Raw genomic sequence first — 26,490 nt, 5'->3', positions numbered from 1 at the left:
AAGATTTTCATTCTTTTATCCAATTTCTGTTTAAACACAATAAATATACATGTGTTTACTGAAGTATTTGGGATGTGCCAGAAATATATGGCTGAATGTCCTTAATGAAAACAGATCCCAATTCATTAAAAAAATATGTGAGAATTTTAAGTAAATTGTCAAACTCCAGTTTTAAGGACTTCTGAAAGACTTCAACTACGCAAGACATTCCTAGGAAATGTTAGAGTTTTTCTCATGCTTTATTTTTTCTATACAAAGGCATAGATCATTTTTTCTTTTTTACTTTAATGATAACTTTTATAACTTTTCTGTATGAGCACACATAGAAAAACACTTAAAACATAAATGTAGGGATGCCTGGGTAACTCAGAGGTTGAGCCTCTGCCTTTGGCCCAGGGTGTGATCCTGGGGTCCCAGGATAGAGTACCACATCGAGCTCCCCACAGGGAGCCTGCTTCTCTCTCTGCCTGTGTTTCTGCCTCTCTCTCTGTCTCTCATGGAAAAATAAAATCTTTTTAAAAAAGCATAAACGCGGGGGGCCCTGGGTGCCTCAGTGGTTTAGCGCCTGCCTTCAGTCCAGGGCGTGATCCTGGAGACCTGGGATCGAGTCCCGCGTTGGGCTCCCTGCATGGAGCCTGCTTCTCCCTCTGCCTATCTCTGCCTCTCTCTCTCTCATTCTGTGTCTCTCATGAGTAAATAAATATATAAAATATTTTTTAGAAAAAGCATGAATGTAGAGGTAAGTGAATTACCAGAAAGTGAACAATCATATAACTGCAATTAGTTAAAAAAATAGAATGTTATCAGAACCCCAAAATCCTCACTATGACTTCTAATTGCTTCACCTTCTCCTTCTCAAAGGAAACCACTGTCTTGTTACAATATAGTTAATATTGTTTTTGAACCTTATTTAATGGCATAATAGTGAATTAATTTTTGACTGTCTTCTTTAACTGAACATTGTGTTTATGAAATCCATCCATGTCACTGTATTCATTTATTTTTGTTGTTATATTACAACATTTTGTTTATCCACTCTACTGCAGGTGATTATTTAAGACTAATGCTACAAGGAGCATTCTTTCACTTGGCTTTTTTTTTTCCTTTTTTTTTTTTTTGTAAATTATATGCACAAATGTTGAGTGTATACTTGGAACTGTAATTGTGAATGTTCAAGCTTAATGATTATGCCATACTGTTTTCCAAACTGGTTTTACCAATTTGCCATACCAGTAATACATTAGTGTTTCTTCTGCCCCACAACCTTGCTAGCATTTCACATGGAAGTCACTTGCTGGGTGTTAGGTGATATTTTGTGGTTTTAACTTACATTTTTCTGAGTAATATTGAGATTGAGCACCTTTCCTTATTGGTTATTTGGTGATCTTCTTTGTAAATCACTTGTACAAGTCTCTATTGTGAATTATTTCTCATTAATTTATTTGAGTTATTTTTACATTTTAGATGCAAGTTTGTTATAGGTTATACAGTATGTTGCAAAAATGTACTTTTTTACATGGAGACCTACAGTCTACCTGCGGTTGATTTTTGTGAGTGATGTGGAGTATGGATCAGGTTTTATTATTTTCCATACCACCATTGCTTTTCAGCAACATATTTGTCATAAATTGTTTGTATGTACATAGATCTGCTTTTGTACCATGGGTTTATTTATCCATCTTTGTACCCCTTATCTCACAGTGTTAGTTACTGAAGATTTAAGTAGAGCAGATACTTTATCTACTATTTACTATCAACTTTACTATTTACTCTTTATTTACTATTGACTTGATTATTTTGCACCCTTTACATTTCCTTGTAACTTTTATCATCAGATCATTAATTTTCACCTTGAAAATGGTCTGGCTTTTTGTTAGCAATGTTTTGTTAGCAATGCATTAATGAATTTGGTGAAAAGGCACATTGTTATAATTTTTCCAATCTGTATATATATTTTATCTCCATTTATTTAGATCTTCTTTAATTTGTAGTGATAACATTTTAGGGTTTTCTGTATAGAAATCTTGCACCCTTTTGTTTCACTTTTCTAGATGTTTGATTTTTTTTTTTTTTTAAACCCAGGTTTTTTTTTTTTTAATTTTTATTTCTTTATGATAGTCACAGAGAGAGAGAGAGAGAGAGAGAGAGAGAGAGAGAGAGAGAGAGGCAGAGACACAGGCAGAGGGAGAAGCAGGCTCTATGCACCGGGAGCCCGACGTGGGATTCGATCCCGGGTCTCCAGGATCGCGCCCTGGGCCAAAGGCAGGCGCTAAACCGCTGCGCCACCCAGGGATCCCGATGTTTGATATTTTCTAATGTGATTACAGATGGCAAAAATTTCTAACATTGTTTCTTGTTTGTTGCTAATGTGTAGGAAAACAAAGATTTCTTATTGAACAACCTTGCTAAAGTATTTGTTACTTCTGATAATTTATTTTTTTTAATTTATTTTTATTGGAGTTCAGTTTGCCAACATATAGCATAACACCCAGTGCTCATCCCATCAAGTGCCCCCCTCAGTGCCCATCACCCATTCACCCCCACCCCCACCCACCTCCCTTTCTACCACCTCTTGTTCGTTTCCCAGAGTTAGGAGTCTCTCATGTTCTGTCTCCCTTTCTGATATTTCCCACTCTTTTTTCTCCTTTCCCCTTATTCCCTTTCATTATTTTTATATTCCCCAAATGAATGAGATAATTTATCTAAAATGGTCTTTTTACCTCTTAAGACTAATGCTACTAGAAGCATTCTTTCACTTGGCTTTTGTGCCTTAGAGACTTTTGTGCATTTTGACTATTTCCTCATTCTAACTTACATATGCTATTGTCATTATGTCTATAATTTCATAGATATTTACAACCCTGTGTGATACTATTATTGTTAAATATTCACTTAGATATAATTATAAATGTCCTCTTTTCTTTTTTATTCATTCTTCTTCTTCTATCCCAAGTAACTATCTGTAAATGTTTCTTTCTGCCCAAAGAACTTTTTTTTTCCTAAAAAACATTTTAAAAATATTTTCTTTAGTCTGAGTCTCCTGATCTCAAATTTCTTCTAGGTTTTTTTTTTTTTAACTGTTTATGACCTTAGGTCATATCTTCTTATAGGATGGTTCTAGAAATTTAGGTTGGCATATTTTTTTTTCCATTTTAAGATATTATTTCCTTGTCTTTGGCTTCCACCCTTCTATTGAGAAGATCTTTGTTGGTCTAATTGGTGCTTTTAGATTAATCTGATTATCTTCTACCTCTAGGATTTTTTTAAATTTTTTCTCTTTGTTTTATTTCATTGGTAATTATGATTAACTGGGATTTGTAGACCTTCCTGAATCTTTGGCTTGAAGTCTTCTAGCACTTTTGAAGCATTCTTAGGCATCATTGCCTTTGCTCTAGTCTCTTTCTCCATTTTTCATCTAGGATTCCAATTTTAATTCCAATTTTACAATTCCATTATTGGATCTTCTCATTATATCTTCTGTATATCTCATTCTCCCTTTTGAAATTTTTATTTTATTTTCTCTTCATGCTTCACTCTCAAAATTTTCTTCTGATTTATCTTTCAGTCCAAAAGTGTTCTCTTCATTTGTGTTTAATCTGTTATTATTCCCCATGGGGAAATTATGGATAAAATGCAAAGTCTATGATGATGTCTTCTTTCTTCAGAGAGGATCTATGCTTACCTCTGTCAGACAGCTGAAGGCATTAGCAATCCAGGACAGTAATTCTGAGTTTAGATTCAGTCCTTCTGTATGTGTTAATCCTTCTGGTTTACATCTTGGATAGAACTCTTTGGAATCCCTACTTGATGTTCTCTGTCCCTAGTGTCTGCTGTTGGTCCATGAATCTGTCAAATGTCTCACTTAGCTTCTCATCTTTTTCTTCTAGAAAATACATGTTTCATACCTGAAATGTGGCTCACCTTTCTGTTTCTTTTTTCTCCTAGACCCTGGCCCATATTATTACTGGCTCGCTATTTCTCCAATGTCTTTAGGGAGATGGATTTAAATTTTGTCTGTTTTCTTCTAGTTGTTTCCTGTGGAAATGTTACATATTTCATAATACTCAAATACCATGAGGTTTTTTTTTTCTACTCCTCTTTATTTTTTCAGGAAAGAAGTACAATTGTTTTGATATTTAATTCTTGCTTAGTTCAGACTATTAATACATGAGAATAAAAAAGAAAACAATTAGGATACATTTTGCAATCACATTTTGGAAAATCTAATTCTGTATTTTTCCAATAACATTATGTAGAGGAAACACTTAGCCCAAACAGTGTGCTCTTGAAGAGGTGCTCTAAAGCTCAAAGGAGGTCTGAGTCCTTGGTTGTAACAATAAAAAGCTGTGGGGAGAAAAAAGCGAAGCACTTGAATTAGCAAGTGAGAATCAAGTTCAAAGAAATATTACATTAAATTTATTTCGAAATAAATATATCCAGCTAATAATGAAAGAGCTCCTTAAATATCACTATGGAAATCAGGTTGAGACTTCATCCTTTGTATTGGTCTTTTTTTTCTTTGTATTGGTCTTAAAGGTATATTTTACTGACCAGCAAAATTTGGGATATGTTTTACCAAACTTGAAATTTGCTTCTAACTTTTCAGTTTTGTGTGAGCTAAATGAGACTGAAATTTTTGCTAGATACATGAAAAACAGATTATTTAATATGCTTCTTTAGTTATATGGCATTTTTATTTTTCTTCCCTTTTTTTTCTGGGGTACATTTGGACTGATATCTTCTGGCTTCATTCCAAAATACTTCTGCCAAGATAAAGAAAAAGAGAAGGATCCCAAAATGAATGATAGTGAAACATTTCTGTTAAGATATGTGAATTTTCTATTTTTCAAAAATCAATTTTCACAATACTATTTTGCTTTTCATTAATGGTTATGGCAAATTACAAGTATTTTTAAAGTGTGTATGTCACACTGTTAATAGATCCACTTAATTTTTTCTAAAGTCCACTGTTAATTCCATGCTTCAGTAAACTAAAGCCCTGTCTGTGATCAAATAGTTTCCATTGGGTCGGTAAATAATATCTACTATAGGTCTAGAGAAAGTATTATGTAAAACATTAAAAGAAGGAATTATCATCTCGATCCTATTATAATGTGATTTAATCATTTAATCTTAGATTCTAGAGACAAATTCCCATTCTCTTTTTCCCCCATTGACTATTGTTAGAAGGGTTCTAAGAGACAATTCACTTGTGCTTCCTAGCCAATGCTAATCCTTTAGTCCAAAATGGTGGGACCAGAGCAAGCTTACTCTCAGTGCTAAATGAAAGCTTAACACTGCTATGAAATCATTTTCCTTTACGGGCTCCTGACCTATGAAACATTTCTCATGACGTAAGCCAGATTTCTTCAGAAATTGATTGCCCCACACCTCCTTTGCAAAAATAATTCTTGGCTACCTTTATCTTTTGGAATTACTTTTAGAACCTCCAGCACAATTTTTTTTTAAATGTTCAGTGGTAAAAGAAATTCTTAGATTATAGAATCCTGAGCACAGAAGGCACCATAGAGGAAGCAACGGAAAGGAAAAAGCAACTTGTATTTATCAAATGTGTATTTGGGGCCAGATAGCATGCTTGTTACTTGGTATAAATTAAGCCACTTAATTTCCATTAAAATATATGTAGTAGGTATTCTTTTTTCTTTATAATAGATTTATCTAAAATACTATTTATATACCATGTAGTTCACGCATTTAAATGATACAGTTCAGTGGTTTTAGTGTGTTTACAAAGTTGTATAATCATGACTGTACTCACTTTCAGCATAGTTTTACCAACTCAGAAAGAAACCCTGTACCCATTAGCAGGCACTCCTCATTTCTCCCAATCCACTTCCCCTGAATCTGGGCAATCACTAATCCAATTTATGCTTCTGTGGATTTGCCTGTTCTGTGTATTTTATATAAAGAGAATCATACAGTATATGGTCCTTTTGTGACTGGCTTCTTTCACTTGGCATGATGTTTTCAAGGTTCATCTATGTTGTGACATATATCAATAGTTCATTTCTTTTTATTGATGAATAACATTCTATTGTATGAATATAACACATTTTGTGTAACCATTCATCAGTTGATGAACATTGATTGAGCTGTTTCCACCTTTTGATATTAAGAATAAGGTTGCTCTAAACATTCAAATACAAGTTTTTCTACAGATATGTTTTCATTTCTCATAAGCATATACTTAGGGAGCTTTGGTCATATGGTAACTATATTTAACCGTTTTGGAGAACTGCCATACTGTTTTCCAAAGTGATGGCACCATGCAACATTCCCACAAGAAGTACACAAAGGTTCTGATTTCTTTATACCCTCATCGACGCTTGTTATTGTCTTTTCTAAAATTTAAAATAGTTGACACACAAAGTTGCATTAGTTTCAGGTGTACAACCTCGTGATTCCACAGTTCCATACATTATACATTATACATTATACATTATACTATGTTCACCGCATATGTAACTACCATCTGTTAGCTGTTAACTATATCCCCTGTGTTTTCATCCCTGTTATTTATTTATTCCATAACTGGGAACCTGTATCCCCCACTGCCCTTCACCCATTTCGCCCATCCACCACACTTCTCCCCTCTGACAACCACCAGCTTTTAGTCTCTTTATTTATGGGTCTGTTTCTGCAATGTTTGTTTATTTGTTTACTTATTTATTTAGAGGGGTTTTTTTTAGATACCATATATAAGTGAAATCTTACAGTATTTGTTTTTCTCTGTCTGACTTATTTTACTTAGCATAATATCTTCTAGGCCCACACATGTTGCAAATGACAAGATCTATTCTTTTTTATGGTGGAGTAATATTCCATTATATAAATATATTATATACTTATATACATATATATACATTGTATGTGTATGAAATGTGGTATATATACCAAATATATACCTTCTTTATTTATATATTGATGGACACTTAGGTTACTTTCATATCTTGGTTATTATAAATAATGTTGTACATAGAGGTTTTCTATCATTTTGAATTAGTATTTTTGTATTCTTTGAATAAGTACCCAGTAGTGGAATTACCAAAGAGTGTATTCTGTCTTTTTGATTGTAGTCATCCTAGTGAATGTGAAATGGTATCTCTTTGTGGTTTTGTTTGCATTTCGTCTAATAAGTAATAATGTCAAGCATCTTTTTATGTGATATTAGACACTTTCTTCTTTGGAGATATGTCTATTCAAGTCCTTTGTCCATTTTTAAATTAGATTGTCTTTTTTATAAACATTCTTTATATATTCTAGGTACAAATTCCCTATCAGATGTATGATTTGTAACTATTTTCTCCCTTTCTTCAGTTTGTCTTTTTATTTTCTTGATGAGTTTCTTTACAGGTTAATAGTCTATAATTTTGATGAAGTGTAACATCTTTTTGTTTTTTTAACCTTGTGATATTCTAGCCCAGGTTAAACACAAGGAAACCGAGGGCCTGATAGGGTAATCAACTTCCCAAAGCAATATTCCCAACAAACCATGAGGCTGAAACTAGATTCTTTAGACACTTCCACTCTTTGCTTCAAAGTCATGTGGTATGACATTCTGATTTTACTGTGGAGAATCAGGAGAATCAATGCCTATTGAAACAATCTGAAAACAATTTTTTGAGCTCCAGTCCTGTTTTTCTTTTCTCTTTCTTTCTTTCTTTCTTTCTTTCTTTCTTTCTTTCTTTCTCTTTCTTTCTTTCTTCTTTCTTTCTTTCTTTCTTTCTTTCTTTCTTTCTTTCTTTCTCTCTTTCTTCATATATATCCTTCCCTTCATGGATTTTTTTGAACATAAAATAATTAAGAGCACTTGTAATGAGAGTAAGAAAATTCCTAACACTACTTTGAATTTTAGGTTATATTATGATGTGAAAAAAGTAGATTATAAATGAATGAGATAGCATGATAAAAACTCAAGAGCAGGGAAGCTTGGGTGGCTCAGTGGTTGAGTGCTTGCCTTCCGCCCAGGCTGTGATCCTGGAGTCCTGGGATCAAGTACCACATCAGGCTACCTGCGAGGAGCCTGCTTCTCCATCTGCCTATGTCTCTGCCTCTCTGTGTGTGTGTGTCTTTCATGAATAAATAAATAAAATCTTAAAAAAAAAAAACCCAAGAGCATCACTGAAAGCTCACAAAGCTTCTTAGGCAATGGTGGGAGAGTCCCTCACTGTGGCCACCTTAAAAAGAAAGAGAGATGCAGTTGCTATAATAGTTTATTACTTTATGGACACATTTAAGTGACTCTCTCCCTCCACAAAGGTGACAAAGTACTGTACGTCAACATTTTTTGTGAGTTCTTCAACAATATTAATGCTTTAGAGAGCAATACTAATTTAAGCCAAATTAAATATCCAGAGCCTTGTTTTGAAGTAATTTTTAATGCATCTAGGGAGAAATGATTGAGATCAGCATCTTCAATAGGTAGTTTTGCCAAGGAAGCCCTGAATGGAACAGTGCATTTGTGTTCAGGGACTATTCCTCTGTCTGTTGGCTCAGCATCTACTTGAGAACCTGACCACATCTGCACTGGCACGCAGGCTTTAGGGCTTCTGCATCTTTCTACTGTAATTTTTAAGCTTCTATTGCTGTTTTGAAGGGTATGTCTTGATGTAGCTGACTCACTACCTCTCAACTTTATTAACCACTAGCTATGATCACGTGGAGAGTTTTTCCACAGATACAGCATACATCATGGCGTTTTCCCTGCAGTGTAATGGCTTTGTCTAACAGAGCTACAAAAAAGACTTTTATGTACTCTTTAAGATGCATATCAAACGGCAAAGGCTTGGCCTAGAACATGTCTCAACATCTCTGAGAATTCTTGTGTTAATTAACATTCTGAGGTCTTTTTCTCATGTCAGATTGAAAGTATTTTCTTCATTTGGCCCAGCTGGATCTTTTACTTTGAAGGTGCTCCTATATCCTTCCCTCAAAAAAAATTTTATTTAAACAAAGAATATTAGTATCTCAGTTCAGATACCATGAAATTTCTCTTGCATCACCAAATCTCATGCTCTAAAATATTTTTGTATCTCCAGTGTGACTCTTACCTCTGTTTTACCAAGGTCAGTCTGTATGAGTCTCTCTCAACAAGGATTAATTGGAACTAATTGAGAATATAGACTGGTTTCTTTTTCATCTTTGTTGTCTGCTCCAATTTTCATTCCCACCTCTGGAATTATGAGACTGGAATGGATGGGGCATATGATGAAAACCTAAAACTTTTTTTGATTTGAAGTGACACTTCAATTTCAACAAGTATAATATATTGCATAATATACATACACATAAAAAATGATATGTTTCTTAATTCTAAATTCTGTGTTATAAACTCTGTTATTCTAAATTTTGTGTTATATATTGGAAAATTTTCAGAGATTAAGGTCTTTTTGAAATCAGATTAGTATTCCCTTCCTCGAGGTCTATGGTGATCTTCTAAATGTTTGACTATGCATTCATGTCATTGGCCTCCATGGAATAGGGAAAATTCCCAACAGTGTCAGTTGCACTTCATTGCATAGATATCAATATTTGCCTCTGTTGGAAACAATTTCCCTGAAGATGTTACATTTTGGAAAAGGTTAAAAAGTTGATTTGGAAAATGGAAAGTTGGGGAATATGACAGATTACATTATTAATCAAAAAATATTTGCTGCTCTCTTGTGGGAGTGTACTAAACTGTTCTCCAGTGACATAAAGATTGACAAGAAGACTTGCTCTAGACAAGAAAATGGGAGGGGAAGTAGTGTGGCACTTCTACTACAATATCAAGCAGTGTTCCAGATCTAAGTGAATATGTAGCATAAGGAAAAATAAAATCTTTGTTTTATGCTACAGATATCTGGGGGACCTTTTGTTACTGCAACATAAGCCAACCTATCCTGTTGAATACAAATATAATTCAAAAAGTATAGTGGATATAGGGAGACATATCTGAAATAAGAGTAGCAAATTATAAGTGACATATAAAGTATGAGATTGCCATGAAATTGCAAAGTAAGATCCATTTTTTTATATATTTTTTTTAATTTTTATTTATTTATGATAGTCACAGAGAGAGAGAGAGGCAGAGACATAGGCAGAGGGAGAAGCAGGCTCCATGCACCGGGAGCCCGACGTGGGATTCGATCCTGGGTCTCCAGGATCGCGCCCTGGGCCAAAGGCAGGCGCTAAACCGCTGCGCCACCCAGGGATCCCTTATTTATTTATTTTTTTTATATTTTTTTTAATTTTGCAAAGTAAGATCCAATATTAAAGTTACTTCAATAAAGATATTGAGCTTGCTAAAGGATATGATATCTAAGATTCACTAAAGGTATTGAATGTTTTGAGTATTTAACTTGCTAGAGAGTCATATAAACCAAATACTCCTATTTTCATGCATACAGATGTATTTGTTAATAACCTGTGATAGTTTAAATATTTACATAAGCATCACAGTATATGAATAATACATCACTTTGCAAACTCTGCCTTCAGCACTGTCCAACTTACCAAGGAAGATCTTGCCTTACTAAATAGTATACTTTTAATTAAAAAAATGACTCAAGATGGTAATTAATCACTTCCATTTGGAGGAAAGAAGAAAGGATTCATGGAAAAGGTAGCATTTGACCAAGGCTTTGGAGTATGGATAAGGAAAGACCTTTAATAATGATGGAAGAGTGAATTTCCTGAAGAGACAGGAAATATGGACAATTATTTTGAGTCAGTGAGGACACTCTTTGTGCTACAAAATGATCTGCTTAATGAAGAAATATAGTGGAAAATAAAACTGAAGTTAATTTGAGAAAATATTTTGGAGAAACTAAAATTCCCAGATGCATATTTGGACCTTTATAGGAAACAGTGAGCCATAGAAAATATTGAGTATGGGCTGACAGAGAGTGTCCATGCTGTGCCTCAGGAATCTGTGGATGGAGCACAGGGCCAGGGATCTGGAGATGAGGAGGCCTACAATGAGGCTCTAACCCGGCTCTATGGCACATCATGCTAATGATCCACATATACATAAAATGTAGTATAAAACAATAATAGAATCTTTCAAACCTATGTCAAGGGAAGCTTTATTACATTGATGATGTTGGGATGATTGGTTAGCTGTTTGCAGAATAAAAATCAGTGTACATGCACACTTCATATTAAGCACTGAAATAATTATCAACCTAAAAGTAGACTTGTGGTTAAACTTCTATTGTGAACTTATGTAAGCCTAAAAAACAAGTCTTAAAAATAACAAGGACTATAAGGGAAAGTAAGGAAACTGAGTGGGGAAAAATTAGAGAGGAAGACAAACCATGAGAGACTTCTAACTCTGGGAAACAAACAAAGGGACGCAGAAGGGGAGGAGAGTGGGGGCATGGGATGACTGGGTGATGGGCACTAAGGAGGGCGCTTGATGGACTGGCACTGGGTGTTATAGTATATGTTGGCAAACTTAACTTGAATTTAAAAATAAAAATTAAAAAAATAAATATTAAAATAACAAGGAAAAATGGAATGAATAAATTCTATATACAAAAAAATTAAGTATTATATGTCCCCCACTCAAATCCATTACAGGCTTTAAAACAAACAACTGAGAAAATGCTTGAAGACAATACAAACAAGGATTAGTATCAAAAGAACTTGAATAAGTAAAAATAATAAGTGGAATAAAAAATGAGAAGAATGAATCAAATCATTTATAAGATTACATACAGAGGAAAAACAAGCATTTAGGAGGTATAAAGTTAAAGATAGTGATTGAAAAGGACAAATTTTTCCCAAAGAAATTAGAGAAAGTTATTTTTAAGAAATATTATGGAACATTGTCATGTTTACAGGGTGAGATAGTTCTATAAAGTACTTATAGTGGTGTGTACACTCTTATGATTCTTTGGCAAAGCAATTTAGCATTAAATATCAGAAGCCTAAACATTGGCCCAGCAATTCCTCTTTTGGCATATTCATCCTAAGGAAATAAGTCCAAATACAGCAAAAGGACTCTAGTCAAAGATATTCCTAAGAATATTATTTACAGTTTTATAAAAATGGAAATAACCTAAATTTGTAGCATTCAGGAAAATGTATTTATAAACTTGAGTACATATGTGTATATTTGAAGGAAAATTTGGAAGAATTTTAAATTGTGTTTATAAATAATTTGAAATAAGTATGAAAATATTTATGCTCTGATGAGAGTATGCTGTATACATTTGATCAGAGCTACATTAAAAAAATTATACACACACACAAACAACTGGAGGAAATTTCACAGATTGTCAGCCTTTAGGTGCTTAAGCCTCTTAGGTAACTTATTTTCTGCCTTATATAATTCTGGCTGAAGATGGTTGATGCCAAAGTAGAAGCTTGGAGATAAAAGTCTTTCATCTTTAACATAGAGTAGTCATATGAGTGAATCAGATTGCTAAAGAAAAGAATATAGAGATAAAATCAAAGAGGACATGGAATAAAGTCTGGAAAATGCATATATATGGGTGCAGGGGGAGAATAGGAGCTTCTCAGTCTTGGTATAGAAAACAGTCAAGAGAAGCAAGGTACAACAATCTCAGGAAGGGAGCATCATCCATCAGTGACAGTGAGAGGGAAAGAGGCAAGGAAGTTGGTGATTAGAGAAAATCATTGAGTTTTCACTATTTGACCTTCCAGCAGCTTCATTAGAATATAGATCGGGAGCTGGGAGGTTTGGGACTAATAATGTGGATAATTATCAGGGACTGATAATGTGGACAGTTGAAGTGGGTAGGAGAAAATGTAGCCTATCCTTGCTTTGCTCCAAGAAAAGCAAAAGCAAACAGAGAAGTCAAATACAAAACTAAATGTGGCATGATTAATGAGTGGGCTGTTTTCTTATATCTGTGATGGTGGGGTTCCAAAAGTGTACTAAGTGGGCTGCACACATCAGATTAGCACTGGGACTCACAAGAAAGTGGACAAGGTGCTTTCTGAGGCCCTCCTTAATGTCTTTTCTGTAGTCAGAGTAGAGTATCACAGTGTACACTGCCACCTTCTGTAAGATTGGACTGGCTTCTGTGCCTCTCCAGGGTACCTCTGAGATGTCCTTAGAAGAGGATCAGTAATTCAAATATCTGTGTACAGTGTTGCTCTAGATGGGCTGAAGGGACTAAAAGCCATTTTGCCCAATAAGACCTTGAGCCAAATCTCCCCTATTTACAAAGGAGAAGAAAACAGTCATTAATTAAACAATAACAATAAACAAGACACTTGGCATGGTTCTGTATTCTAAGCCAAAAATTTTCTCAGTATTTTCCCAGAGAGTTCTCAGGTGAGCACTTGGCTTTAGAAGAGTACCCTCATTGTTTTTCGTATAGACTGAAATGGACTCCTCGCCCAGTTCTTCTATAAATGCCATTAGGCAGACAGAAGCATATTGCATGGACCACCCCTCCGTTCATGGGCTTTTCAAATGCATGCTGTTGAACCATGGAGGTCAAAGCAAACTCTTTTGTCTGCCATGCTTTTTTTTCAGTGTAATCTTTGTCTGTTTACCATAGGTGCCTATCCTCGGCTCTCACTGAGCTTTCGGTTGAAGAGAAACATTGGATACTTCATTCTCCAGACTTACATGCCCTCTATACTAATTACAATTCTCTCATGGGTGTCCTTCTGGATCAATTATGATGCATCTGCGGCTAGAGTTGCCCTTGGTATGTGCTATTTTAAAATGATATCTAAAATGTAAAGTAACCTTATCATTACAGTATTAAGGAAGTTCAAAGGCTATAGTTCAACTATAATTTTTTGACATCATGACCAGTCTTGCCCATACAGTTTTAATCTTGAAACAGTAGTTTCATGCACAGTTCCCTTCATGTGTTAATTTAATTATAAGGCTTAAATGTGAATTTTCATGACTATGAAAGGGAAAATATGCTTGCCAAATATTTTTATAATAAAACTGTTTTTGACACTAATTTTAAAGCAAGGATTAACATCTCCTGTTCAAAATTGTTCTGTGGCCCAGAAAAAAAACTTGATCAATTGGGCATTCATCTTTTTTAAGTCAGAAAAATAATCAAATATTATAACATATAATTGGAATTACACAATTTAATGAGCATTTAAATATGTGATTAGATTCTGAGTGATTCTCAAGAGCTCTAGAGATCTATACTGGCCACTGGTCATTTGGCAACTGGATTATTAGCTGATGTACAGTATATTTTATAGGTTCCAATAATATTTCTATTTTTATATTATTAAAGGAAGGCTTATATTTTAAAAAACATTATTCTCTATTCAGCTAATTATTATAAAGCTGCATGGACAAAATAATCATTTAAGTACATTTTAGATAAGTATAGAGCTGAAGAACAATCATCCAGTATATACCTTTTCTGGTAGGCTTGAATTCAATTCCTGAAAGCAAAATTATCAATAATACTTTTAAGAATTGATGGAAAATAATTATCAATACATTCACTGGTAAATTAGCTTACAGAGAACTATAACAAATTAGGGTTCCAGTTATCCTTCTTTTTTCCTTTTTTTGTTCTTTTTTGTTTGTTTTGTTTGTTTTCCATCTTTTTATGGGACTTCAAGTTAATTGACACTTTTTTCCCCTAGAAAAATGTGTGTACATGTGTGTATGTGGATGTCTGGTTTAGACTCTTAGGTGGCTTGCAGAGTTATATTCAAGATTAGATTAACACATAGGGAATCAGGTAACTATTCCTAAAAGTGTTAGGTGAATATAAAGCTAATTTGAGAAGAAGAAAGTATAAAAAACTAAAAGTCCTAAATTGTTATATATTTTTAATGGATGTGGTAAGAAAAGCACCCCTAATAAAGATCTCCAGGATTCTTCTATGGCCTGTGGAAGTTACCCTGTAGCATTAGTCCTTTCTGTAAGTTTTGCCTCCCTTTTCTTTTTAATGCTACTAGATTACTCTTTGTTAAATTATTTTCTTTTCTTTGCACCTGGAAAAGCCCGACCTAAAGTGTATTTGAAGGGGCAGATCTAAGTTTTGCAGACCTGTTAGCTTCTACAATTTCAGAGTCTCTCTTTAAGAAAGAGAATATAAAATAAACAAATATAAAATTTATAGGACCCCACCCCACGCCTGAGTGAGGTCTATGCAGATAGAGACTTGAAGCTAAAGTTTCTTGAGTTTCACATTGAATTGGTGTTGGAAAATTTGTCATTATTGAGATAGAGAAAGATAAGCAGCAAAAAAAAACCTATAATTATCTGGCATCATCAGTAGGAGTGAGGTGTACTGAAAATGTGAATTTCTAAAATTTCAAGATATACGAGTTCTATAGCTCCTTAATTGTAAAACACTGTCTTCCATAATATTAAATAATCTATCTGAAGTGAGTTGTAGTTAACCCAACATCATTATAGTATATGAAAGTAAATTCCACTTTTTCTAACAGCACAACCTTATGATTATATACCTAAATCATTTTGTTGTGGCTTTGCGAGGACAAAGAAATGGTCTGCCCAGAGTTGCTTAGGCTTCACCACTAGAGGAATGCCAGGTTCTGACTGATGTCACAAGTCAGGGAGGCATATGTGAGTAAAGAGGCCAAAGTGAATGGGCATTTGCCAGTGTCAGGATGAACCTGAGGCCTGAGAGTCTTGAAGGCAGCTGTGACCCTAGGGCCACAGTGTCTGAGTAGACAGCAGTCCAACAGGTCCAGCTCTCAGTGTAGAATACCAGCGTGCTCACTCCCTTTCTTCCACCTTCTGCCTATGCACAACAGGATCTCCGAGCCTGTCACCAGGTCACCTCCAATTACTTAAGGAAAAGTATGTCATAGGGTCATGAACACCAGATAACAGCAGCACAGTAATCATTAAGACCGAAATTTACCAAATACTCAGATGGCAGATTCTCTGCAAGGCTGTCAGTGGGGTTACTTTATCAAATGTGCTGCAGAATATGCATAGCACAATAAGCAATGTTATTGTTCCCATTTTACAGAGCAGGAAAATTAGGTACAGAAAAGCTACATAACTGGTACAAAGTGATATACTAAGAGTCAGAAGAACGATTTTAATACAGTTAATCTGACTCCCGGGTTCTTCCCCTTAACTGCTACAGGTGATTTCTATGGTGTCAATAACAGTATATGCAAGAGTTATTTTATCTATTACATTTCAAAAAATCAAGGATTAAAAAGAAATGCTAAGCAAGAATTATTATTATTATTATTATTATCAAGGGATCCCAGAATCTTTAAAATGCTAATGTGCTCTGTACTTCTTTAAGAAGATACGGCCATGACTTGGGGGCTTTAATTGGAGAAATCCTCCTCCCCCCATCCCCGTTCCACCTGTCCTGTCTTGTACCATGCCTTTTAAAATGCTTTGAGTGCTGTTGTCAGCATCCTTCCTGAATAACTGTACCACGATGACTGCACCTCATTTCTAAATGAGATCTTAGAGGTATAGATCTGTGCAGAGGGGTGTTCAGCAAAGACATTCATGGAGTACCCTCTCTGGCTCAGGGCTCTGTTGGACCTACAGCTGTCTGAGGTTGTCTCTCTATTGAGAATGGAAACACTGGTCCTTCAGAAAGCTGTGTCGCATTGCTGTTCTCTTTGCTTCAGGGTTTTCTGCTTCTAATGATCAGGGGTTGATGCCCAGATCTGTTGAACTGTTAGTGTTACAAGCCATGAGACTGCAAAGTTCAGAGTTGTAATTAGATGGTCTTCCTCAAAACCCTGAAGTCCACTTATCAGTGAATAATAGTACTGGCCTTTTTAAAATGGAAAATTTAAACTAATTTAGGCCACATTATTTTGATCACAAACAAGAGAAATAAAGTATCTTTTGATTAAATCATGCAAATTATATTTTTATTTCATAGTCATCTTCACAAATGCAGTTTTTTCAAATATAATATTTTATTAGCATAATCTAAATAAATAATTTGATGCTAACAATTAGTAGAAATATTGAACAGATTGATCAGTGTACAAAGAACATGGAAAGCACCATTCAGTCATCTCCTGTACTGCAGTTGGATGGGTTCCCTTAGAAGGCAGAAGTTCAAAGCAAGACTGTGGCTGTAGTTCTCTTGCCAGAAAACTGGAAGCTACTAAATAATTTCTTTTTCTGTAATGATAATAATAAATATGATTATTAGTTGTTATTAGTGTTAACAATGCCAGTTACCATTTATTGAGATATCACCAGTGGTTGTCAGGCATCACATTTAGACTTCACAACAGCTCTAGACAATGGTGAGTACCCATCAAAGCTCAGATCATGCTTCTGGGAAGTGGCAGAGCTAGGCTTTTGGCTTGAGCCATGTGGCTATACCATCCAGGTCTGCGAATCACTACAATACAGCATCATTCACAATATTTAGATAGGAAGAAAAATGATACAAAGAATTAGTAAATGCACTGGCTTTTTAAACTTAATGTGAGCCCCAACAAAGCACTCACCCCAAAACCATACTGTTAAGAGAGTCCTTGAGCTGAGCTGATGGGTCTGAGCCAGGGTGCTCTCCCGTTTTTCTCGGGGCTGCTTTTACCAGGCTGAGTGCCAGTGCTGGCTCTTATCCCTGTGTTCCTTCATCCCATTTCCCTGGACATTCACTGAGGCCTGTGTCATACATATCCACTCAAAACAGTCAGCTAGAGAGCCAAAGCAATAGCTAAACCAATGCATTCAAGCTTTTCAAATATCTTTGGAAGGAAAAAAATTATGGGAGCAAAAATCACAAAATTTTTGAATAATGGTGAGAACACCTAATTTTGGAAAGTTTACATGGTGTTTTCACATTTATTTGTAAACTCTAATCCTCTCATTGCCATTTTCAAATTTTAAAAGTCCCCAGGTGCACATGAATGTTACTTTAAAAGAAAATCTTAAAATATACTGACTTATTCAATTTCCATAAATTCCATAGCTATCATGGTTTGCAGTTACACACAAAAATAGTTCCTCAGTGCCTCAATTCCTTCCTCTACTTTTAATAGCAGTTTAGAGGTGAGTGGAAGGAGAGCACATGCTAGTGACAGAAGCCTGGGCTTTACTCCCTGCCCTCCAGATAGTCCTGAGCCAGTAGAGATCTGTGGTCTGAAGGTCTCTCTGTGGGACACGCAGGATAAGGATGCCTACCTCCAGCAATAGGATAGGAATCTGGAAGGCATCAAACTAAGATGCTTAGCAAATACAAACCCTCCACTGGAGGTTGGATGAGATCTGGAGGTTCAAAGAAGTGCCTTTGGTGGGATCATATGTAGAGGCAGTATGGGCTCTGCCCTGTCTCTTGGGAACACTGACCTCTCTGGTCTGCACTGTCCCCTAGTCTCAGTGACATTGTGTTTTCAGGTTGTTATGGCTGAGGGACCATAGCTAATGCTCTTACTTTCAGAAGTCTCCATTTTGCAGGAAGGCATGACATAACAACGAAACGGAGGTGTTTCTATTGAGTCCTAGAAGACACAGCAGTAATTGCATTCAGTGGCACCAGTTGAATGGATAGAAAGGAGCTAACCCTTTGGAGCTGTCTTGCTTCCTTGAAACTTCTTAATATTTTAAGAGAGAGCAAGTCAGCTGTAGTAGTTACTGTCCCACAAAAAAAGTGAGCAATCCATATACTTCCTGCATGTGTGGCTTCGCTCAGTTCAACAAACTCTAGTCATGTCACTGGCATGTCCTCTCCTCTCTATCGCTTCAGATTATCCAATATGAAATACTCGTATAGCAAAAAACGTAGAATTGCAATATATGGTCCATGTGTGCTTTTAGCGACTAGACTTAACTTTGCTAGGAAAACAGATCATTCACACACTACTATCATCTAGACAAGTCAACATAATGACAGTTTTTTAAAAAAGGATCTGGTCAGCCCCCAGAGTATGGTGAGATTCTATAGTTTGAATAAAATCATTTGGCCTTGACTTTACCAAGCATATTTTGAGAAGCTGGTATAGACTCTTAGTTGAGGAGGGAAAGGACTCTGAGTCTGTCCTCAGGAGCTTCCCTGAAGTACTGAAGTAATAAGTTCCCTGAACTTCCCTGAAGTTTTTTTAAAAAAAAAAACAATTTTGGGATCCCTGGGTGGCGCAGCGGTTTGGCGCCTGCCTTTGGCCCGGGGCGCGATCCTGGAGACCCGGGATCGATTCCCACGTCGGGCTCCCGGTGCATGGAGCCTGCTTCTCCCTCTGCCTGTGTCTCTGCCTCTCTCTCTTTCTCTCTGTGTGACTATCATAAATAAATAAAAATTAAAAAAAAAAATTTAAGCAGAAGGTCAAAACCTTCTCTTTAAAAAAAAAAAAAAAAAAAAAAAAAAAAAAAAAAAAAAAAAAAAAACAATTTTAATTATAATTCATTGATGTATGAAGAGTGGTTTACAATTAAATAACACTTTTGATTTTCAGTTGAGTTTTTCTCATACTAATGTTGATTACTTTTCCAGTTCGTTTTTCAGAAATGAATTGTGCAACTTGATAAACATGCATACATTTTTATATTTTTGGAGGAGAGGGGAAAAAGGCAAAAACCAGTTAAAAAAAAGCAAATATACTTATTACATCTTAAAGATTTATACTTTACATGAAAGAAAATACCAAGACAATTGTTCTTTAAGAAATATACCATTCTAACATAGTTGTGCAATATATACATTTTTATTTTGACTTTATCTGCCAAAATAAACCTGGTACAGATGAAACCATCTTTTTATATTTATATATGGCTACATTTTCATTATTTAAGGTTTAAAGTTATTTTAAACTTTACCCTCATGTTTATCTTTTACCTCTAGATGTTTAGTCTCTAAAATTGTTTAAAATGGATCTGCATTAATGTATATGAAGGGCAGAGTCCTGAATAGTCATGGATGCAGGTATTTTCTGTGTGCAAACTGAAATAGCAAAGATAGGCCAGGGTGCTCAGTTTGAGGGATCTTGCTTTCTATTTAATGTCTTAACTGATGAGATTTTAAATATATTAACCTATAGCTGTATATCAGAATAGATAAATACATGAACTCAGGACTGGATCATGTTCACTAACAGTTTTAAAAATCATTGCCTCATCCCCCTTGTTCATAAAGTATTGTAGTAAGAATTGTTTTCTTGTTGATAAAGTATTGTAGTAAAAATTGTTTTCTTGTAACAAGCAGGCTTATAGAACTCTCACTAATGGCCTTAGATGATCGTCTTCTTTGATTCTTCATAGATTCATTCTTCTTGGAAGCTTCTCATCCTGACGCACAGTATTTTGTGTTAGTTTCTGGGTTCATTTTCATTTCTTCCAACTTTCCTTTTCCACCTATACATCTCCATATATCCTCAATTCCTTCTCTCTACGAGCCAGGTACCACTGGGTGGTGTTCCAAGAGGGAGCAGAGATGTCAGCTTCCTGACCTGAGGTGTGACCTGCTGCCCACGCAACACAGTTCATGCTCTATTACTTTATGATTGCCCAGTAATATTCAATCTGTCATCTCCAACTATTTCAAGCTGTTTGATAAATACAAAAGTGAAAAGTGAGGAATGGAGCTGCTAAGCTTCAGCCTCTCACCCTTTTGTTTCTTTTATAGGGATTACAACTGTGCTGACGATGACAACCATCAACACACATCTTCGGGAGACATTGCCCAAAATCCCCTATGTCAAAGCCATTGACATGTACCTCATGGGCTGCTTTGTCTTTGTATTTCTGGCCCTTCTGGAGTATGCCTTTGTCAACTACATTTTCTTTGGAAGAGGCCCTCAAAGGCAGAAGAAGCTTGCAGAAAAGACAGCCAAGGCAAAGAATGACCGTTCCAAGAGTGAAAGCAATCGGGTAGGCCCTCCACCAGCTTGACCACTCACCCATCATTCCTTTCACAGACCCATCCTGCCACCTACCACTCATCAGTCACTACAGTTACTTATGTGACCTTTAAGTAGGAGTTGTGTAGACTTTTGTTCATAACCTAAAATGTTGCCCCCTGCAAGTCACTGAATTTTATATAAAACCAAAATTAGTGCAGAAGCTGGAGAAGCCACAAGCTTCTAGTTTCCTATGAAAAGAACAGATTATGTGAATACCATGTGGGATGTTAGCCCTAAACCTGACATGTAAAAGCATGTTTCCAAAATGTTGCAATATTCCTTTAGTGATAAAATTACAAATTTGATTGTCTAGGATGCCACTGTTCTTTTACAGTGTTAGTAGACCCCTCTCTCATCCACCCTCTATCTGGCATAGTCCCCAAGGTCCTTAGGGCAAAGCAGGAGCAGTGCTCTGTCCAAGGGATCTCATAGATATGCCCTGGTCCTAGCCCTGCCAGATGTGCTCACAAAAAGTCAGAGCCTGGCAGACCCAGGCTTTAGGAAGCCTTTGGGCTCTACACTCTAAAAGAGACCGTAAATTAGGTCCAACCTCTCCAGTCTAGCTTAGCATCCTTCCATCCTTCCAGTTACAAAGTAATTTTGCAACTGCATGTCATTTCAGTTTATTTTTTAATAATATATGTCATTGCAATTAAACAGTAGTTTAATGAAAGGACATTATAGTTTCTATATAATTTCTGTCTTTATCTTTCTACCTCTTGCACTCCATCAAGTTCTCAAAAATATATTTCTCCCTGCTTATGTGCTTGCTCCTATATTTCTTTATTATTGAATTCTTCTTGCTAAATTTACTTATTTCTCAAGTCTGTGGTTTTTCCTTGCCTTCTCTCACGCTCTTAATGCATGTCATGGGTCTGTTCCTTAGAGGAATACAGCAGCTCCTTAAAGTATTTGCTGTGTCCATAGACCACTGGTGGCCCAGAATAGGTTGACAAACATTCATGAATGAATACAGGCAGTTAAATGAATGTAAATGGCTCCCCTCCTTTCAGCAAAACATAAATAGAGTTGGCAGAGAAGCCCAGGATCTGTGAAGAAAATCAGGCTTCCACAAGCAAAATTACCCTGAACTTCTTACTGGAAAATATACTTAGTACCACACTGTTATGTTCCTAAGTAAGTCTGCATCCTACTATGAATACACAATATGCTTTGGTCACACTATTTCCAAGGAAACTAGAATTCATTACATCATTATTGTTTCCATCACATAGATATACAGATACACATACAATGCTGTTTTTTTTCCAAATTCCCTCATAACTTAAACAGATTATAAATTTGTTTCCTTTCTTCTAAATGATATGATTTAGAACAAATTGTTGTGCTACAGAAATACCTTTTAGAGTGTGAAGCTTAAAATTAAAAGCAAAAACAGAAACACCTCTAACATGCACAGAGATAAGTAGGAGAATGTGAAAAATATTTTATGTCAGATATTATATTATAAATCAGGTGTAGAGGAAAATTCATTCACAAGGCCATTTTTATTGTTTCCCTGAAAAATTGTTTCTGTGTTTTCCCAACAGCTTTGTTAAAGCCTTTACATGTTCCTATTTTTAAAAATCTGTAATTGTAGATCAGCTGTTAAGGTCTGAAGTTGATATACAGGTGCATAGATACTAGTTTTAAAAGCATATTTTATATCCTTAAAGATAAGCATTAAAAATTATTTAACTGGGGGGATTCCTGGGTGGCTCAGTGGTTTAGCGCCTGCCTTTGGCCCAGGGCATGATCCTGGAGTCCCAGGATCGAGTCCCATGTCGGGGTCCTGGCATGGAGCTTGCTTCTCCCTCTGCCTGTGTCTCTGCCTCTCTCTCTCTCTCTCTCTCTCTCTCTCTCTCTCTCTCTCTCTATCATCAATAAATAAATAAAATCTTTAAAAAAAAACTAGCAGTCTGTTAAAAAAAATTATTTCTGACCCACATCTAAGAATATAGTGATAATTTTTAGATGGGAGTGAATCTCCCGAAAAGCTCATCTCATGTGATGTGTATGAGTTAAGGGAAAGTGAGAAAAGAATCACAAACTTCATGCAAAACAGAAATGGTACTATGCACTGGCCAACACCTTCAAGAATTCTTTGTAATTATAATTATTTACTCATTCACTTTCAGTGATATCTTTCAGGATTGTTAGTGTGGCCATCAACAGCCTCAGGGAATCCCATCTGCTTTATAGATGGGAGCCCTGAAGCTGGGAGGGCTCCACCTGTCCTTGGACTGATGGGGGACATTGGGCTGGTCACAGGGATTTGCTCTGCCATAATCTTCTTGAGGTCACCTTTGTTATTTTATAAGGGATGTCAGAGTGGTAACCTCAGGGGCTCTGCAGGCCAGCAAGGGGGATCTGTGCCACCAATGACTATCTTTGGGATGACGGTGTTATTGACCTTACTATAAAATCTTAAGTATATCTTTCTTATATTCAGTAGTTTTACACTATTTTAACTTAGTGGTTAATGAATGCTCAAAATGTTCACATATTCACTTAGTTTCTCCTCAGACTAGTGGTGCAATGTAAATCATGACTTTACTTATTTGTGCATGACCTCCTTTGCTTTCCTGAATTGCTTCTATACTCAAAAGTTAGCCTTTGATTATGGTTCAGGTATTATGGTTCCTATCCTTTGATAGTTTTCAACTGACTAATTGATATTTGAATTTCATGAAGTGGCAGAAAGTTGTAATTCCTGCCAAGGAATCAGAGCAGCAGATTTGACATCATTCCCTTTCTAAAGAATAAGAGTTCTTTCCTCATATGATAAATACTTTCTAAAATTTTTCTAATAGAATATTTTACTTACATAGAAGCTTGAAAGTAATTAAAGAATGAGTATTGATTAAGTGCCAATCTGGTGACAGATTCTAGAAAAAATGAAAACCTCTTTGTGACATATTCTGCATGAGATGTTTTCCACCTTTGAATATTTGTGCTTGTCAAGGTTATAGAACAGGAAGAAAGACTATGTTAAAATCATTTATTCTAATTATAGTAAATATGAGACAAACTTCAAAATATGAAGTATTCATGAAATGCCTTATTTTTTTTCATGAAATGCTTTAAAAAATGCAAGTCGTCATCTGTCATTCTATACAGGGCATTTCAGTCTTGTGTTTCACCAACATTACTTACACCTGTTTTAAGATTTAAATTTAAGATATTCAGAAGATATTAGCATCTTTTGAAGACATATTTGTTTAAAATGTTTGGTTTCTACAATTTAACACATTTTGATAATGCTTTAATTATTTTAGAAAAAATCATAATTTTGTTGGAAATTTTCTACACATTGGCTCACTTTTAAATAAAAATTATGTAACTATAGAACTATAAGTCAAAAGCATCCAAACTAATTTACACTAAGCTCTTATTAGCCAATATATGTTGAAGTTCCTTTCAACATTATTTTTTTCACCCACTCTGAAATAGAAATCATGAAAAATAGTATTGGTTCTTGAGACCTATACCTTACATGAGCTGTGTCCTGAAACAGTGGCAAGGTAGTCTTAAATGTCCAAAGTACCCAAGAGCACTATGATTTTGTAAATTACTGATGATATTGGGATTGGTTTCCCTTAAGGTTAGATGTCCTTCACTAGAGTCAAGCACACAGACTTAGATCTCTGCCCTCATGAAGTCTTTCACCAAATGCAGAGCACTGGCCGCAAGGGACTTGAGAAGACAGGATATTAATTCATACAAATTTGTCATTAATTCTTGAAAAATCAACTCAACATTCATTTGACCTTATTTCTTATATTTTCTCTATTCTCCCTCTGTGCTTCCTAAAATAACTATCATTATCATCTCTTTGCCTTGGATTCTCTTTCCAGAATCTCTTTCTTCTTTGTCCACATCTTTCCCTTCTTCAAGACTTAAACCAGATGTTCTTCTCCATGACATTGTCCCTGATTTTTTTTTCTACCTCTTGTTTCCATCATGCCTCTGTCACTCCCTTCTTCAAGCAGTTGGTTTTGTCCATGTTCTCCCAACTTGCATGGCACATGCTTTGCACTTGTGAAATGGCATGTTGCATTGCATGTGGCCACCTTCTTTGCTAAACAGCATTTGATTCTTTGCATCTACCAAAATATCCACACCATGGCTCAGATGTGGTAAATGCTCATGGAATGTGTGTCCATGAATGAGTGGTATTTGTTATCAGAACACCATGTTCTGCTGAGGTGGTGTGTTTTTTCACTTTAGAAGGGGAAGGTTCTTAAATGCATCTTTTTAAAGCCAGGTGAAGCTAAACATTAGAACCATTGACATTGATCAGAATTAGCCTGTCACAAAATATTCCCCTCCTTTTCTTTAAAAAAAGACTTGTCTTCATTTTGGTATTTCATTCTACTAGGTCATTGTTTATAATCTCTAGTTTTTAATTAAAGGAGCTTCTCAAAAAAAAAAATTAAAGGAGCTTCTCATATGGCACTTTTATAACTAAAAAAGAGACAGTATTGTTGGCATGTATATAAAAATGTGCTTAAGGTTCATTGTGCAGTAATTTTTTTAGTGTGCTTTTGATTACTTGAAACTCTCACCTGCTAGACCTCTTAAGAGTAGGGATATTTTCTTATTCCCCTACTATGGTCTCTCACCTAGCACAGGGCATGTTACAGAGCAGATATACAGTAGTTTTTTACATGAACAATCCCAAGAGTCTGGACACTTCATGTACATGTCTCCAATGATGTATCCACCTTCCTATGTGGACCACTGGGCTTTTTAACTCATGCTTTTGTTGGATATAAAATATTACATAAAATGGAGAGAACATTTTTTAGAGCTAACTGATGTTTTCTTTTTTTTACCTTTAGGAAAATAATTTCAGTCCTTTGAGATTCTAATTAATATATGGTAAATCGTTTATTATTATTTGTAAGTATGAATTCCACATGACAACTTAAAAAAATCAAGAACCTTCCACCTTTGGTTATTCTCTGACTTGACTTTAGATAAATTTTGTTTTAAATATATCAGCTTGCTATTTAAGAAAGTCTATGTAAAATATTGGTCAGTTAAATAAAATCTAATTGAGCCAATTTGCTAAATGATCTATTTGTTAAATCTCCTTATATGATAACTTAATCTATTTTTGTCACGACTCAAAAACAAATATTTAGTGGAGTATCACACCTATTCGTTGCAGTACTAAAATACTCTGATTGACTCTTTCTCTAGAAAAAGATGCCCAAGTGAGCCAGGCAGCTTATTCACCAACCTGTTCTTGCCTATGTGGCATAAAGCATGATGGAAGATGCTGGAGAGAGATAAAGACACAAAGAGAGCTCTCTCCTCTAGAACCCTGCTTTTAATTTTCCTTTGTATAAAGACCAGTTCAGGTGACCCCATAGTGCTCTCCTCTCTGCTGACTTAGGAGCTAGCTGCCCATAGCTTTCAAAGCAGGTTCAAATCGTCCCTTCCCTAGGGACAGTGACTATCAGTGCAGAAGACATGCTCCTGCCCATTCCCTTGCTGGCCTTTCCTTTGTTGCCCCCTCCCTGTTCAGCCATACCTTAATGTGTGTCTCAGGGTTCGCCTTCCACAGCCTTTTCTTACATTGAGAGGCTAACTCCCAAACCAGTGGATGCTTCACTGATCCATAAGACAGGCAAACAGACATTTTTTTTT

At 35.6% G+C, this 26,490-nt stretch overlaps 1 protein-coding gene across 2 annotated transcripts in view; it reads left to right on the top strand.

Annotated features, from left to right (window-relative positions):
* Positions 1-26,490, top strand: part of GABRB3 (gamma-aminobutyric acid type A receptor subunit beta3) — a 234,825-nt gene that overhangs the window by 200,677 nt on the left and 7,658 nt on the right. The window contains exons 7-8 of one of the 2 annotated variants that reach the window (XM_055326732.1): positions 13,539-13,691; positions 20,556-20,800. In XM_055326732.1, the coding sequence (XP_055182707.1) occupies positions 13,539-13,691; positions 20,556-20,800 (398 nt within the window). The remainder of the gene's footprint in view (positions 1-13,538; positions 13,692-20,555; positions 20,801-26,490) is intronic. The other variant, XM_055326733.1, reaches the window with a different exon arrangement.

Source organism: Nyctereutes procyonoides, unplaced genomic scaffold, assembly GCF_905146905.1.
Source record: "Nyctereutes procyonoides isolate TBG_1078 unplaced genomic scaffold, NYPRO_anot_genome, whole genome shotgun sequence".
Taxonomy (NCBI): domain Eukaryota; kingdom Metazoa; phylum Chordata; class Mammalia; order Carnivora; family Canidae; genus Nyctereutes; species Nyctereutes procyonoides.
Note: the sequence above shows the minus strand (reverse complement) of the source record. Positions and strands in the feature narration are given on the sequence as shown.